The sequence below is a fragment of the Perna viridis genome, chromosome 7, assembly GCF_037379345.1.
Source record: "Perna viridis isolate PV_CMFRI_1.1 ecotype Kerala chromosome 7, ASM3737934v1, whole genome shotgun sequence".
In the NCBI taxonomy this organism is placed as follows: Eukaryota; Metazoa; Mollusca; class Bivalvia; order Mytilida; family Mytilidae; genus Perna; species Perna viridis.
The window spans coordinates 8,728,440-8,746,897 of record NC_142451.1 but is presented as its reverse complement, the minus strand read 5'-3'; the positions used below and the strand labels follow the sequence as shown (position 1 = coordinate 8,746,897).

The 18,458-nt window shown below is 32.7% G+C and overlaps 1 protein-coding gene across 2 annotated transcripts; it reads right to left on the bottom strand.

Annotated features, from left to right (window-relative positions):
• Positions 1-9,942: 9,942 nt before the first annotated feature.
• Positions 9,943-17,538, bottom strand: LOC148611201 (uncharacterized). 2 transcript variants are annotated; one of them, XM_088595280.1, is made up of 7 exons: positions 17,475-17,538; positions 15,011-15,210; positions 14,126-14,569; positions 13,738-13,804; positions 10,692-10,850; positions 10,388-10,521; positions 9,943-10,043 (listed from the first exon to the last, which is right to left on the bottom strand). In XM_088595280.1, exons 1-7 carry the CDS (start codon positions 17,494-17,496, stop codon positions 9,966-9,968), a joined length of 1,104 nt encoding a protein of 367 aa, XP_088451406.1. In that variant the 5' UTR covers positions 17,497-17,538; the 3' UTR covers positions 9,943-9,965. The 2 variants fall into 2 exon arrangements, with proteins under 2 accessions (XP_088451406.1, XP_088451407.1); XM_088595281.1 differs by lacking the exon at positions 17,475-17,538 and adding an exon at positions 17,392-17,454.
• Between the last annotated feature and the right edge of the window lie 920 nt (positions 17,539-18,458).

The window sequence follows — 18,458 nt, the reverse complement described above, 5'->3', positions numbered from 1 at the left end:
AAGATTCTGACTAGTCGAAGTATCATAACAATTACGGAACAGTCATTGTTATTTCAGTGGCACTACTTAAAATTCTTATTACATTTCGGGAGGTATATTTTTAGTTTTCTGGATTGCATCTTAGAACATCAGATTTGAAAAATGCTCTACTAAACATCATTTTTTTTCTCTAAACTAGATGGGCTTGATTTTTTTTCTCAGAAAACCTGTATTAATAATACTCCCTTTTACACATGAAAGGTCCCCTTCCCTTATCATATAGGAATACTTTTACTATCCCCAGTTCATAAAAAACACAATTTCTTTAGTTCCATTCCAGTTTTATTTTCGCTTCAATTAATTAATACTGCATTTCAGAAAACTCAAATAATAGAAATGCCTAGTTACAAAAATGATCATTTAGCACTTGAGTTTGAAATCAACACTTAAACTTGCAGATTTTGATATAGATAACTAAGTATACTTTGATTTGACTCATAGAAAATTTTAACACTTCAATATATAATGAATATCATAAATTTTGGTTCACTAGAGAAAAGAAGATAATCAAACTAAAAAAGTAACATACAACATTCTGCTGCATTTGTAAGGGGAGGATATTCTCTTTGTGATCTCTTACTGCTATTGGTTACAGATATGTATGTACATTTGTATTTTGCATCATGATATTAGGTGTTTTAGTAATAGGGATAACCAGACTGTTCCCTCCTCATCAACTCAGTATGATTTTCAGATCGACCTTTTATTCAGAGAATCACTTTGCCGAGAAAAAATAATAAAACATCCCCCAATCTGTTTATCATATGTTTGTGTCGATTCTTGCCTCTTACTTTCTACAATATTACGTAAATCATCAAACATTGGTATTGCTATGTGGTCCAATTTACTATCAAGGATACACCGATCATATATACGGGTTTATAGTTTAATGTTAAATATGTACCTATACCCAAGGAAAGTCGAATTAGTTTGAATTTTTCAAGATTAAAATATTTAGAATGTTTATGCATCTATATAAAATTGATTTATCAAGTATTTTTTTAATTATAGAAATTGATATTACTGGGGTTCTTTTAGGTGACCTGTTGCGATTGCATTGTAATAACACTAAAATTGAATTTTTGAATTTTCCATTGAAAGATTATTTTTTCGACTTTAATTGTAAGTAAACGCCGATAACGTCTTAATATTATATTCAATTTATAATTTTATTTTCTACACAAAACAAAACAAAAAAGTAATATTCATACCCCTTAAAAGTGAATATTTCGTATGCAAATGAAACGCCCATTAACAGCATATCAACATGCAATTAGTTTTCCACAAAAATGCACAAAGCATGCCACAACAGAATTTACTTATTATTGTTGAGTATATAAGTATTTTCTTTCAGTTTAGGTATATACAGCTCTTTTTGGATCTACTTTGTTTCTTCAATACTAATGATATTTCTCTTAAGTTTTATTTAATAAAAATAATTAAAACAAAAACAATATAAGACAACCATGCCTTCGTGTATTTTAGAAACCGTATCAAGAGGCAACAAAGCTCTTTTGGAATCATCAGTCATTCCTTTGAATTACCAATTTTTTAAATAGTCCTGCCAATTCAAATAAAAATCTATACATCTTTGTAATGGTTCCAACAAGATTCAGTTTAATTATAGCCATTTCTTGATATAATCTTTCTAAAATTGCAAATTTTTTTTTTTTTTTTTTTTTTTACAAATATCGCTTTTTAATCTATTTTGAAATACCAAGGACAAAGTTTCCTGATAAAATGCGCTACTCTTTTACTGGTCCTGTTGTAATATGTCTTGAATGAGAAATCGATAACAATTAAGAAACTTTCAACAGAGCACTATGGTTATGTATATTTTGATTTATAATTGATCTGGTATTTAAAGCCAATAACTGTTGTATTGCATGCATCCTTGCCGTCGTCTAAATTTAAAGCTTATTAAGAAATCCGTTACAGAATATTTGGCTGCTAGTTTGTTCACTGCCACAACCATGGGGTAATGATTTAAATTGGTCGTTCTTTTTGTTTTGCTATTCCTTTTTCAATTAAAATATTGTATTCTCCAAATGTTAGAAAATGCATGTAATAAAATTACCGATTGTATGTTGCATCTGCTACGATAAATGGTACATGAAACTATTTATGAGAACTTCCATGCACTTTGATAAATGCATTTTGTAAAAGCATTGGTACTATTGAATCAGTTTGCTAAAATAAGGTTGCACTATACAGATGCAATTAAGTTGTACTGTTTCGTACACAAAGTTGACCCGGTCTTTTTTATTAAAACTTGAAAATAAAAGGTAAAACTTGGTGGAAATATTGATTGTGGGTAGTACAAGATTCATACATTAATAGATGCAATATTTATGAAGATAAAGAGGGTTAAAGAGTAATCAAGGGAATCAAAGTTATGGCGGTAATCAAAAGAATGCAATCCATGGACAAAGACCAGACATGGAAAACAGACATATACAACAAAGTCCATAAAGTAACTAAAATCATAACAACAAATTAACAAAAGCGAATGAGCAACTCGGACTCTACTAAATATTGGGAGCATGGACCAGGGGCACCGGTAGGGTAAGCGCCCTCTGCTTTTCTAAAAACACACGCTGACTTCATAAAAAGTCCGGGGTAGACAAAATAGGATAGGAAAACTATGACACGTTGAATAAATCAGTTTTCATGGCGCAGATGGATACACCGTATCGATCCACGAGTTCAAGTCGACCATAAAACTTTTGTAGTGATGACTTCAATCTTGTATCAACACAACCCTGCTCCGGAAGCCTATTCGTTAGAATTCTAGCGCGATATAAAAAAAAGTCTGCGTAGTTTCGGCAAGCCCTGGCATAACGTATGAGTTGTGATATGAACACTCCATACGCAGGTGCTGAAGGGATGTTGCCACAGATGAAAGGAAAGTTGACAAATCTGAATGAAATAAAATGCATGTTTCATGCTTTCGGGAAATATTCAGGTCCTTGCCACAATGGGTTTTCTCCTCTGTACCATTTGGCTGTCTTACAAAAAATGCAAAATTTGTTACGAACTTTAAAACTACAATCATGAACAAATGAGCAGAAAAGGGTACACACATTTTTTTTTGTTTTTTCTACCTTGCCTGCTTACTTTTAAAGTGCCTGATATTTGAGAAAATATATCTTTTGACAATTAATTTTGAGATAGCTAAAAAAATGTGTCATTAAAACTGATATTTTTTATGATGTTACCATAGCTACAGTATCAATTTTTTTTCATGGATCTCCAAAATGTAAGGATTTTAAAAATATATATATACTTTTTACGGGAAAAATTTGTTGTATTTGCTTGTTTATATGTCTCGATCAAGTTTTTATTCCCCCACAAAGTGTCATAAAATTATCTGCAGTGGCATATCTATGGAGTGGAACCTAAGCTCTTATCACCGGCTTGTAGTAATTGCGGACTTTAGATTGGTTGGTTACCCGTCGGTACAAATTCCATGTCCCGGCTGTTTGCTAAGAGTAATTAAGGGAGCCAAGATTATAGCGGTAATCAAAAGAATGCAATCCAGGGACAAAGACAAAACAGACACATACAACAAAGAACATAAAGTAACCAAAACCACACAATAAAAGCAAATGAGCAACTCTGACTCCACTAAAATCTGGGAGCATGAACCAAGTTAACCGGTAGGGTAAGCGTCCCCTGCTTTTCTAGAATCACCCGCCGAGTTGTTCATAAAAAGTCAAGCCCGGGGTAGACAAACGAGGAAAGGAAAACTATGACAGGTTGAATAAATCAGTTTTCATGGTGCAGATGGATACACCGTAACGATCCACGAGTTCATGTTGACAACCATTTAACTTCTGTAGTGATGACTTCAAACTTGTAGAAACATAACCTTGTTCCGGAAGCCTATTCGTTAGAATTCTAGCGCGATATTAAAAAGTCTGCGTAGTTTCCGCAAGCTCTGGGTTAACGTATGAGCTGTGATATGGACACTCCATACGCAGGTGCCGATGGGATGTTGCCACAGATGAAAGGAAAGTTGACAATTCTGAATGAAAATTCATCACGTTTGTCGTAAAATTTGGTCAATAGTTTTCCTTAACCATCGATTTCTAAGTGAAGGTAAAGATATGATACTGACTTCACAGTGTCTGTAGTATCCTTTATCTCACGTTCTTTAGGGTAGATGTGATGTATCAAATCCCAACAATTAGGATTGTTTAAAGATAATATGTTACAAAATTGCGGCAGGGGGTAAAATATCATAAAAGGGGGTTAATTTATTGCAGCAGGGGGTTAAAATATTATACCAGTAGGAGTTAATTTATCGCAGCAGGTGGGTTACAATATTGCGGTATGGGACTATATATCATAACAGGGGGGTTAATTTATCGCAGGAGGGGATTAAAATATCATAACGGGGGTTAATTTATCGCAGTAGGGGGTTGAAAATCATATCAAGGGGTTGGAATATCATAACGGGGTTTAATTTATCGCAGCAGGAGATTAAAATATCACAGTAGGGGTTAAAATGTCATAACAAGGGAATTAGAATATCATTACAAGGGGGATTATTTATTGCAGTAGGATGTTGAAAAATCGTAGCTGGGGGTTGATTTATTGCAGCAAGAGGTTAAAATGTATGACTATTTTTTTTAAAAAGACCTGTATTTTCTGTTGATTTAACTGAACTAACAGTGGTATTATGATACACCAATATTACAATGTATTCTATGCTTTTTTGTTTTTTTACATGTTGCAGAAGAGAGTAATCAAGGGAACCAAGGTTATAGCGGTAATCAAAAGAATGTAATCCAGGGACAAAGACCAGACATGGAAAACAGACATACACAACAAAGAACATAAAGTAACTAAAATCATATATACAAAGTAATAAAAGTAAATGAGCAACTCGGACTCCACTAAAAACTGGGAGCATGGACCAGGTGCACCGGTAGGGTAAAGCGTCCTCGGCTTTTCTAGAAACACCCGCCGATTTGCTCATAAAAAGTCAAGTCCGGTGTAGACAAACGAGGAAAGGAAAACTATGACCCGTTGAATAAATCAGTTTTCATGGTGTTGATGCAGATTATCTCAAATGCAAATACTTAGCTTTGCTAAGTGCAGCATAATAGAACTGCAACATGTTGAACTTTGAACAAGTGTGTGCACAAATTTTTTTTTTTGACAATCTGTAACATTGGAACTTATTTGAAAAAGATTTAGACGATATTTTGTCTCGCATAAAAATTTCTATGATATTTAAATACAAGTTTCCAAATAACTACCTTAATATTAATTTTGTAGGGTTATTTCTCTTATCCTTGCCAATAAGGTTCCAAAGGGCTAAAAGTAGTTAAGTAGCTGTCTTTGTAAGAATCATGCAAAATCTGAGAAATGTGATACACCCCAAAAAAGGCTACATATTTTTATTTTTGTAATTAAGTTGTTTTATGGGTCTATACTATGAAATGTGTAATTATTCATTCAAATCTGCCTGCTCTTAGGAGATAATCCACATTGAAAATCCAATAGATTCTATTGTATTTGAGTGCCATTTACCGAGTTATCTCCCCTAATTTTGAAATCTACAGTGCATTCTATACAATTTTTATCTCCTAAGAGCACGGGTTATATGAAAAATCACATGTTAATTTCTGTTTACTATGACATTTCAAACAAAATATCAAAAATAAAAATATGTAGGCTTTTTACCCATAAATCACATTTTGCATGATCTTTAGCTGGAGTGCTACTTAAAACCATAAAGATAGCGATTTTTTTAAGTACAGGTCTGCCTAAAAACCAGGCTTAAAGACTTATAATTAGTGATTCATGCCTTTCTTGGGTATATCTTTTATTGGAAATCCTTTAGCCCCATAGAAACTCTTTTAGGAAATGTAAATGCAAATAAAGGTAGTTCTCTAGAGATATAAAAACTTTTAAGATTTGGTAATGCTCTACCGCAGAAAACATAGTAAAAAATTTCCCGCCAGAATTTGTACACAATAAACAGTTAAAAATATTTCAAGATATATAGCAGATCCCAAGTATTTTATAATGGAAATCCTTTAGTAAGCCTCATAGAAACTGTATTAAAAAAAACGCAAATGGAAGTTGATCAATGGAGATATCAATACTTAGATATTTTAACCCCCAAGTGGGATTAATTGACCCTCCTGTGATGATATTCTATCCCCCCTGCTGCGATAAATTAACCCCCCATTATGATATTTTACCCCCTGCTGTGATATTGTAACACCCCCTGCTGCGATAAATTAATCCCCGTTATGATATTTTAACCTCGCTACTGCGATAAATTAACCCATTTTATGAAATTTTAACCCCCTGCTGTTATGAATTAAACCCCTGTTATGATATTTTAACCCCCTGCTGCGATTAATTAATCCCCCTGTAATGATATGGTAACCCCCTGCTGCGATAAATTAACCCCCCTGTTATGATATTATAACCTCCTGCTGTGATATTTTAACCCCCCCCTGCGATACATTAAACCCGTTATGATATTTTAACCCCATCCTGCGATAAAGTAACCCCATTTGCATGATATTTTAATCCCCTGCTGCGATAAATTAACTCCCCTGTTATATATTAACCCCCTGCTGCGATATTTTTACCCCTTTGTTTTATTCAACTTGCAATGGGGGTGGGGGGGTCAAAATATCGTGGGGTTCAAATAACATACAGGAAGGGTCAAATTATTATAAGGGGGGTCAAAGTTTCGCTATATTTTAACACCGGGGCCAATATTTCGAGGGGGCCAAAATATCGTATGACACCGGGTATAAATCCGTTACCTACGTTATTACCACCTGAAAGTAGCTTTGGACAGTCTCCGACTTCGCCGCAGGCTGAACAAAACTACTTTCATGTGATACAATTTCCATAAACCTGGGTAACTGATATATATTGTGGTATTCTTAATATCAATTTTTGATTTAATACAACATTAATACAGTATATTGTAATACTTTTTTGTTTTGTTGTTGTTTTAACCGATCAAGTATTTGGTATAGGTTATCGAAATTAGAGTTACATTTAAGTTTTATGTCTAAAGTAAAAGTTAACAAAACACAATCTCGTGATTCTTCACTATATCAACGCACGATCTGCAAAATAAAGACAAAGAAAGCAAGTAGACCGGTTTTGGAGAATACTATTTATCTGAACAAGGTTACTTCACTGAGGCAAAGTAGGTGCATCAGTAAAAGATCGTCTTCGTAGCACAAAGAATATTGAACTTATTATTTGTTTTGTAAAGGTAGGTATCTATTTTTAAATCACATATATCTTTATGTCATCATATTCAACAAGTACAAATTGCATCAATGTCCACGATTTTTTAAGAGCTCATGTATGATTAATGTCGTATCTCTGCTAAAACTGTTATGTTTTCCTTGCCTGTCAACATGCAATACGTTTCTCAAAACTTGTTTTAAATGAAGAAGGCTGCTACAGAAGGTCTTTTTCTTTACCAGGGCTTGAATCTTTTTCAATTGATAATATCAACGATTTGGTTCTCCTGATTGTAGTTTTGTGCTTGATAAAGTTATTTTTAAAATTATTTAAATTTCGAATTTTCAATATTAATTGAGTGTTTTAAAAAAGATTGATTAATTTTAAATAGACATTTGAACTTCTCATAATTTCTTTGGTTTAATTTTCTTGATATAGGTATGTTTTAACACGAGAATGTAAAATGCCGAAATTAACACCATTTCTAATATTCCCATTTTGTGATTAAAAATGGCCCAATTTCATAGGGATTATCCTGATTTGATTAAGCTAAAAAAATGTAGTAAACGTCATAATTTTTTTCAACGTTGCATCAGAAGGAGAGTTGAAGTTTGAAGCCAGTTTCTGGAACATAACAAACCAGGCATTAAACAATTACAAATAATAACAGGACAACAAGGAGTCACTGACATGCCTGCCTGCTCAAGATTATAATTTTTTAACTTTAACTGATCGGAATATTTTGCCTCATCACAAGGTACCCCCATCATAACAGAGTTTATATTTGTGATGTAAAAAAAAAATTAAATGAGCAACCTGGGGTCCACTAAAAATGTTGAAGCATGGACCAGTTGCACCGGTAGGGATAGTGTATGATTATATAATCCTCTGAAATGTGACTGATGGCAATTTACGTCGTTATTATGCTGATACTGTTTAATGTGTTAGTCTTAAATACTGGGTGATTGTAGTTTTTTTCCGATTATTCTTTCTTTTGATTGTTTGAAAGGAATGTAATTTTAAGTGACTAATATGTAATGTAGGCAATAAAACATGGAGTTTGTAATATCGACCTAACACCGAGTTTGATATCTTAAAATCATGAAACGATTTGCCGAGGAGTATGTAATTGTACACGATGTTCAGACAAATCTCATTGCTATACTGAATATGAAGCTTCCACGGGAACGTCCCAATACTCGGACAGAAGTTGAAAGCTTTGTCCGTGATTCACCTGGAAACTTGAATGCACTTGCCGATTTAGAATCTTTGTATAGAGGTCTTAATCGTAACAAGACCCCGATAAATGCAAACCAATATAAAAAAGGTCATGAATACCAATTCAACTTTCAATGTAAAACATATTCAGACATGCTTGATTGAACAGAGGTTTGTTTTGATGTTTTGTATCTGGAGAATCGTATTATTAGTTAAACAAAGATTTTATCATCTAAAAAGAATCGAACACAAGTAATATTAGCCTCCAATATCAAACCAAGGTTCTTCGAAGCGAAAGAAGGACACCAGGATAGACGGCTTTTCCAAAAATGCTCAATCCTGAACAACTTTGAAATTGCTTTTCATTTAAGCTCTGAATCTAGCGACGACATCATTTGGCAGTATTATCATACAAAAGCGTTTAACCACTGCTATGACACCCTCAAGAAAAATTCATTGAATAATGATGGATTGATTCTAGAGATTAGCACTGTCGCCAAGGACTTGTTGAAAACCGATTACAAGACATTCAAATCGCTGATAAGGACTATGTTGAAACGTTTATGAATGAACCGTTACGATCATTTAAAAAGGGTCACAGAATCTTAAGTCATGACAGTCGTTTTGACATGGAAGACCGCTTTGCAAGAAAATTCAGCAAGTAAAAAACATAAATGAAAAACTTAAGTTATTAAAGGAAGCTGATAAGATTCTCAGCATTTGACTTGGAAAAACTCAAATACTGAACTATACAAATGCATACTAGTATTGTATAGCTGACAGGGATTTCATACCAGGAACAACCATTCTCAATAACATTATTTATTCAAAATAATATTTATGACGTCACATTATTGTTTCCCATTATCGTAGAAGGACATATGTATTACTCTATCATTTTTTTGGATAAAACTTAAACTGGTAAATCGTTATCTTGTCTTCTTTTTTATAAACGCATTTTTCCTTGTTGTCTTTATGGTGTCCAAAATAATTATTTTCAAACATGTGAGTATAGTATTTTATTCTGTCTCCATTTTATTTCCTTCTGTATATTGGTATAAATTTCAATCTGCTAAAATTCTTTACTTTATCTGCGCCATGAAAACTGATTGTTCAACGTGCCTCTTTCGTCTACCCCGGACTTTACTTTTTATGAGTAACTCGACGGGTGTTTCTAGAAAAAACAGAGGACGCTTACCCCACCAGTGCACCTGGTCCATGCTCCCAGTTGTTAGTGGAGTCCGAGTTGATTATTTGCTTTTGTTACTTTGTATGTATTATTTTAGTTACTTTATGTTCTTTGTTGTGTTTGTCTGTTTTCCATGTCTAGTCTTTGTCCCTGGAATATATTCTTTTGATTACCGCTATAACTTTGATTACTCTTTCATGAACATGTAGTATCAGATATTTCTATGTCTTAAAATAACAAAATAAAAAAAAATCATTATTATTATATTTTATCACGTATATTTTTAGTCAGACGAAAACCAGACTTCAACTCCATAGTGATCTGAGAGGCTTGTATTATCAACATCATTATCAAATAGTCTCTATAATAAAAACAAATGGTCAAATGTTTTATTATAATCTTAATAAAATGTGTCTTATTTCAATTAGGGCTTACCGATCATTGTTAAATTTTTATGGGATTTCCACGACACCTTTACATTGAAGACCATGTTTTAAATAAGCTGAATTATGATAGTGTAAAATTAGATCTGGTTTCAGAGGTCAAATTATTTTTGTCCCACTTAGGTCTGTTGACAACTTGCGAAATGTTGATCCTGTTAACACTTGTCCTAAATCAACTATATTTTTATTTTGTTTCAAAGATATTGAGACAATTAGTTTGATATAAATGGATAACAAACATTGTTTAATTTTCAGTACATACTCTTGCTGCAACTGCAGTAAATCCTTTATGCATCACGTGGTCAATGATGACGGGTTCATTCCGAAATGTTCGTTTGCCTATAGTTGACACGTAAGGGGACTCCAGGCCACTTTCTTGCAAATGTTTGTAAGATTCTGTGTAAAAATATTGTGTGTAAAAGATTTATCTACTTAATTAATTTTGAATGTTCATACTGATTGGTCGATTTATAATTTTTAAAACTCAACAATTCCTCACTTCATGAATTTTAAACCCCGAACTTACCTACTAAAATGTTCAATTACAAATATAATTGTAACTATACCTGGAAACACTGATTTGATGTCTGATGATGGTACGGACGGGCCAGTGTTTAAGTCACCAAGCAAAATTATTCTCTGTTTGTCTGTTACAATTCTGCCTATTGATTGTGCTTCCATTTTGTTTCTTTCTGCCCAACTTTTAAACATATATTGACTTTTTGCTGAAAACAGTAAAACGTATTTTTGATCCACTATATGGAGAACACAACACCTAAGGGACATAACTCTATAAAAATCAGCAAAATGTTTTGTGTTTTGACATTCTGATATCAAACTCAATGCATCTTAGTGATCAAAAGGTTTGTTGATGAAGCTAATATATGTTCATTGAAATTATTCCATTTGAAATGTCTTGAAATTTATTTAATTTGCTTCGTTTATCAAAGTAAGGCACTGGATAAAATTTCAAGAAATTTAAAGGAGCCAGTTAAATTTTAGAGACGATATTAGGAATCGCCTTAAACATAAACATTGTATCATTAAATAACTTATCAGAATTTCTTTTTACATTTTTATAACACAAAATGTCTTAATCATGAACTAATCTTAACAAATCAGTTATTCTAGTGTTTGATTTGTGCCTGAGGATGCATTTAATCTAAAAACGATATTTTATGAACACTGCTAGTACTGATCCTTTTTTCCGAATAGTTTTTCAAAACATACAGCAATCAAATATTACACAACCATAAATTCTATTCTTTATCAAGAACTTTTACGTTTAATTGCAAAAATGTATTCTAAAAATTGATAGGCGATTAAAACTTATGGAAAAATTTGTGAACTTGTACGCAATAAAAATCAGGAATATACTTCATTCCTCTATTTTTATTTTCACAAATTCTATAGTTTTCGCTAGTTATTCTGTACTAAAGTTGAGTAAAGTCGAGACTCCAACAAACTCAAATAATACATCCTAAAACTAAGCTAAAAATGCAATTGTGTTAGAGCATTTTAATCCTGTATTTTTATTGTATTCTCGAAGTTTGTTGTAATTTTCCACCTTTACTCTTATCATTTATAAGTTCAGTAATCAAATATAACGATAATAGGTATAGTTAATATATCAAAGGGACAACAATCATTGAAAATGGCTGCCCAAAACTACACATTGGTCTTCAATGAAGGATGAGAAAACCCTCACACCACAGAGCAGGCTGCAACTGACCCTAAAACATCATAATACGTAGGTACAGCGAAAGAGTTGCCCCTATATACTCAAGTAACATGAACATAAACTAAAGGTGAAAACGATACAAGACATACATATGCCAGAAATTCCTGACTTTGAACAGGCGCAAAAATTGCGGCGGTGTTAAAGTACTTTGACGTGATTTTAACACTCTCCTTTAAAATTTGGCCGCTGTGGAAAAATATTACACAATTAATTACCTTTTCCTGCTATCCATTGCCACTTTTAACAAGTTTCATGAATTTCAGTTAAGTAGTTTACGAGAAGCGATGATGAAAAGTTGATACACGATTATTTTCGGTTAATTTTAAGTTCAAGCGGCATAACTCCCGTAAAAATTACATAATCGAAATTTCCTGTTCACAACAACATTTAGTGTTCTTGCAAAACACTAAGTTTCATGAAATTCAGTTTAGTAATTTACGAGAAGCAGCGATGTCAAGCTGATACATGATGTTTTTGGTAAATTTCAAAGGTGCTCTACTCAAAACAAAATTAAAAATCAAGACTTCCTGATAATATGCACAACGGCATATGGTATTTTTGCTACATACCAAGTTTCATGAAATTCAGTTTATTAGTTTACGAGATGTTGCGATGACAAGCAAAGTAGATTAATGAGTGCCAATGCTACATCAGTTTTCGAAGACCCCCGATGTAGCAAAAAAAATATCTACTATACATGAGAAATATGTTGTCGTACCAGCAAACAAAGCCCAAAACAACATTGTTTTTGTCCGCAAAACGTTTTATATCCAATGTTTATTATCAGAGGTAGACGTAGAAAATAATAACAGTGATAAGACCAATACTGCCACAACACTATAAAAAGAAGAGATTGTGGAAATCCATAAATCTATGCTATCCTCTTTTGGTTTCTCTACCAAAGACGAAGATTGTGATTTACCGTCTATGTACTGGATTCCTAAACTCCATAAGAATCCATACAAACAACGTTACATATCTGGATCTGCAAAATGTACCACCAACCTTGAGATAAAGGATACTACAAACACATATCTTGACCTACACTTAGAAATCGATGGTAAGGGAAAACTATTGTCCAAACTTTCATTCAGAATTGTCAATTCTCCTTTCATCTGTGGCAACATCCCTTCAACACCTGCGTATGAAGTGTTCATATCACAACTCATACATTATACCAGAGCTTGTCGAAACTACGCAGACTTTTTGTACCGCGCTAGACTTCTAACAAGTAGGCATCCAGAACAGGGTCATGTTGCTACGAGATTGAAGTTTTATGGTCGTCATCATGAACTCATGGATCGTTACGGTGTATCCATCTGCACCATGAAAACTGATTTGCTCAACGTGTCATAGTTTCCTTTCCTCTTTCGTCTACCCCAAACTTTACTTAATGAACAACTTGGAGGGTGTTTCTAGAAAAGCAGAGGACGCTTACCCTACCGGTGCACCTAGTCCATGCTCCCAGTTTTTAGTGGAGTCCGAGTTGCTCATTTACTTTTGTTACTTTGTATGTATGATTTTAGTTACTTAATGTTCTTTGGTGTGTATGTCTGTTTTCCATGTCTGGTCTTTGTCCCTGGATTACATTCGTTTGATTACCGCTAGAACCTAGGTTCCCTTGATTACTCTTCCAAACAAAAGTAAAGATCAAAATGTTCTGATAATATGTATAACAGCATATAGTGTTCTTGCTACATACGAAGTGTGAGAAATTTCTAATGAGAAGTTTCAGAGGAGTTGTTATGAGAAGCTGGAGTATTGGAGACAGACGACGTGACCCAACTCCAAGACCTGCTTCCGCCTCTGGAGACGCAGGTAAAAAATGACATCCTGTCAAGAATTAACTTAAAGACTTAATCTTTTCTTACTTTCCAAATATTTAGCATCTGTGTCTGTTGTCATATGAGTACATAAAACATTTCCTATGTTTTCCACCTGAAACATAAATTTGGTTCAGATCAATTTCAAAAATGTACTAAATCTTACAATTTACCATTTGAAAACTACATTTTTTACATTGCTCTATCAAAGTTTGTTCACTTTGTAACTATTTATTCTCTCTTTGTTTTATGTTTTGTTTTTATTGTTTCATCTATTTGCCTGTTTCTATCAATTGTCACACTTATAATCCATAAACATTTTATTGCAGTAATGATTTATTATATTATTCGTTCTGTATCTGCCATGATATATAATTTGGTCCATTGGTTTAAGGTGAAGCAACAAAAAATAATTTGCTTTAATGAAGTTATTTACATTTGACGTCAGGTAAAACCTTGGAAGCACTTTAAACTCTGAATTGAATTGTGTGTACATGTTGTTTCTCAGTGGGACCTTGCTTAATACTAAAAGTCCTGGTAAATTGAAGGCAGGTGTAAAAACAATACAGTTCCTCAGCACTTTTTTGATAGATGGAGCAAAAACTCCTACACATGTGGTACATTCGATACTGTTTAGGAGCAGTGCATTGCATTTAAAGTGGGCACACTCCAAAAAATTCTCCTTCGATCCCTGTAGCCCACAACGAAGAATAATGCACAGACCGCTGATATACGTCAAAACTCCTGTACATGGCGATTTGGCATATCTGTTTATATTACGGTGAAACTGAATTCTGTCACCATGTAGGTAGCTGTAAGAGTATGGATATTCCGATTTTACTTTTTCCGTTATGCTCTGAATATGCTCGCCTGAAAATACCTGACGCGAAAAAAAAAGTCAAATCATAAGGTTCACCTTTAAATTCATACTGAAAATAGAATAACAAAAACTGGAACGTTAAATGTGCAACTCGTTGGGCGTTTAGATTTAGTTCAAGTGGAGTATAGGTTGTTTATTTATTTTTTAGTTTCTATATCTAACCTTTCTATTAATGATATTTTCTATTTAAAACTTGAGTTGCTCATTAACTTTTGTTGCTTGTACGTATTATTTTGGTTATTCTATGTTCTTTTTTTGTATGTGTTTATTTTCCATATCTAGTCTTTGTCTCTGGATTGCATTCTTTTGATTTCCGCTGAAATCTTGATTCCCTTGATTACTCTTTCTCATTGAAATATCATGTTTTAACGGAACAAATAAGAAATTGAATAAGAAAAAGAAAACACCTTGTTTTACTGGGCTTAAATAATTTACACCTACCTCTTGGAGACATATCACGTCAGCCTCACTTCGAGCTAAAACATTGGGAAGCGCTGCAGCTCTTTCATCGAGCTTGGGGATGAAGTTGACTAAACCTGCGTTATACGTCACCATTTTGTGTACTTCATTCATTGACACATACTGTGCACTTTGCAAAATGGTCAGACAATAAACGCAAGTAGCGACCGTTTGAAACATTTCTGAAGATAAAACTTCGTTTAGAAATATAATTGAACATTTTATCGAAGAGCTTACTTTGAAACAAATGACGATTTTCATAATCGATGAAACTTCATAGAAATTTAATTGACGTCAAAACGCATGTGTTGGACAACACTTTTTAAGTAGTTCATGAAATTATCAATATTCGTTTCTTCAAGTATTTTCAATTCGCATTTCAGTCAAAGTGGAGACAATTGGGGTGACATATGAAAATATATATTTTTTTTAAGATAGCAGCTCATTATTATTTACATTCATCCATGTTTTATTTTGATTATGGGCATCGTCGGGAAAATTTCTATTTTTCATTTTGCACAAATTAAACATGTGCCCGGAGTTAACACATTAGCTAGTTATGGTAAGTTAATCGATTAAATCTTCTTAATTCATTCATAGACACATTCTGTTGAAGCTCGAGTATGTTGTGTTTGCTTCTGTTTCATCTTAACCAGTAAAACCCAGATAACATCAGTTGAATAATGAATTCAAAAATTTTCCATGACGATTCTATAAGTACTACGTTCAACTTTGTTCATGTCGTATGAACAATTTTTCTGTACATTTACTAACTGACCTCAACAAATCAACGTCATGGGATGGAGAAAAAGACGACGACCCAGAAACATATGACATTATCATATAGGAGAGAATACAGTCTTTAACACTAGACAAATGTCTTATTTATATATATTTATATGAATCATTGTAAAATATTTTGGAAAATTGTGTGTCGTTTCAAAATTGATCGGTGGTCATAGGTTTTGTAAGTCAATCACTGAAGGTTATTTATGTTTACTGACCTGGAAACTTTTAGAAAAACTTTAATTCCTTTCATTTCATTTGGCAGTCTGTTGTAATAAAACTCACAGATATGCATTAAATCTAAGAAGACATAATGGTGTATCGGATGGAGTCGTGTAGACCTAAGGGTGCGTAAGATTTCGTGGTAACATCTTTATAACTACTCCAAAAACCGAAAAAAGTTTCCCTCTGGCTATAGTCATATAGACCTAGAATTTTATGTAAATATACCACACTTACACCTACTAGTGTAGTTGTGCTTGTTTCTTTGATCGGTTAGTGGTGTGGCGGACCTAATGATACAAGATGCGTCTTTGTGTTTTATTTGACATTGTCATAAATTAGAGAAACTAAATTTAGTGGTTCCCATCAGATATAAAGTTGTCAGTCTGAAGCATTTTTGTATATTTGCCTCTTTTTTTCTACTTGTTTAAGCAATATTTCAAAATTTGATTTTTTATTTATTCTTTATACTTCTACTTTAACGGATCAAATAACATGAAGTTGATTTGGGGTGCATGGTACAAACACTTTTGTGACATTCACAATATATAGTATATACAAAATAGAGCTTGTCGTAACTATGCTGACTGTTTGTGCCGCGCTAGCCTTCTAACAATTAGGCTTCTGAGACATGATTATTATTGATAGTATATACCATCTCCGATCGTATAGTATTCATAGAAATAGTATGATAATGACTGAGTAAATATTTCTCCGATTCTACCACAATATAAAACACTTTTCGTCTAATTCTGCTTCAATTTTATTACTTATATCATTTCACTTAACAATATTTTGATATGAAGGTATGAACAATACCAATAGATATAATTCAAAATAGGTAGTAATTTATTGCCTTACTAAAAATTAAAAGATAAAATTTCTGAAATTTAAGTATTAAATCATTAGCACACGGCTATATAAAACAATATTGTTCTTACCATTTTTAGAATTAGATTAATTGATTTCTCGTCAGGCGGACTTAACACATCACACACGTCATACGTGTATGCTTTAGCAAATTCGGCATAAGTTTTAGCAATTCAAAAAGTAAATATTTCGAAAAAAAACTGTTAGCAATATAATTTTTTTTATACCCAAAATATCGAAAGGGTAAGTCCCCAGTTTTTTCTTCAATATCCGTGTTTTTTCCCTTTTAAGTAAGCGAGCGTAAACGAACCGCATAAAAAATGTTCATGAAACGTGCGACGTTTCAAAGAAACAATCAAAAATTTATTATTTTAAATTTAAAAAAAAAGACGAAATATTAAAATATTCATCCTTTTTTCGGCTTAAAAATTTGTCGAAATTGATTAATTCTTTGCGACTTCGATAAAATTTTCCTTCGCACTTACTTAATTGAAATATGCAGTATACATAGTCACAAATTACTACATATTTTCAAACATTATTATTTCCTAAACAAATTTAAACTTACTTGATATGCATTCATGCGGCATAACTACGTATATGGGTTAACTGCCCTTAAGAATGGTTTATAAAATAATCCGTTAAAAGATTTTTTTATATCTATAACAATAACTACAACTGTAGCAGTAAATATCTAATAAAAGATTCATAAAACGACATATTGCAGAATTCAAACGTTTTTAAGTGTACATAAGTAAATTATAATATTTGACATTATTGTTTATATTTTTATGTCTATTAAGATATATCAATCTTATCCATTTTGCAGATGATAGAGGTTAATTCGTTCGATTGGGTTATTTTATATATGTTTTTCTTTCATTGTTTAAACACATGACAATTAAACTATTTCAGACCTTTGTGGAGAATTGGGTCTGTCGGTTTAAGGATAATACAGTTCAACAAAGCACTAACACAATAAACTTTAAAAGTGAAGTGTCATTTACAGGAATGGTTATTCCAATAAAATGACTTTTTTCTGCATTTCTTTCTTTTGTTGTTCATTAATGTGTCTTCGTGTCGTTATTTGACATTTTAGGTTTTTTTTGCCACTGTCATCGTTCATATCTGTTCCTTTTTTCTGTATGAGTAAAAACCTGGAATGAATTTTTAATTCACTTTCGATTTAAAAATTGTCGCGATTGGTACTAGGCGCATTTTTCTTTTTCTTTCATAAAAAGGAACCGAAATTCAAAATCATTTGTTAAAACATTAGAGAGATTCAGCTCTACGGACTTAGTCTGACTAAAACAACCGCCTTCTTTACGATGCATGTTGTATATTTATCTACAACCCAGCAAACTTCATTAAAAAGTAACAAAATTTCATTTAAATTTTTGATAGGTCACAAAACAGTTCTAGTTCATTTACAATTTGTTCTGATAAAACAAAATCTAAGCAAGAATCAAACAAATATTTGAAACATTTCATTTTATGTCAAAATGGAAAGGCAAATAAAATAATCGAGCACCATATTGCAAGTATTTCTAGT

What these genes read in the sequence shown, in the direction of transcription:
- LOC148611201 (XM_088595280.1), bottom strand. Translation starts at nt 17,496, where the DNA reads ATGCCGCATGAATGCATATCAA. An exon ending in GGTTTTACCTGACGTCAAAT is followed by an intron (nt 13,805 to 14,125) that starts GTAAATAACTTC and finishes TTTATGTTTCAG; the next exon opens with GTGGAAAACATAGGAAATGT. An exon ending in TTACTGCAGTTGCAGCAAGA is followed by an intron (nt 10,044 to 10,387) that starts GTATGTACTGAA and finishes TTTTTATTATAG; the next exon opens with AGACTATTTGATAATGATGT.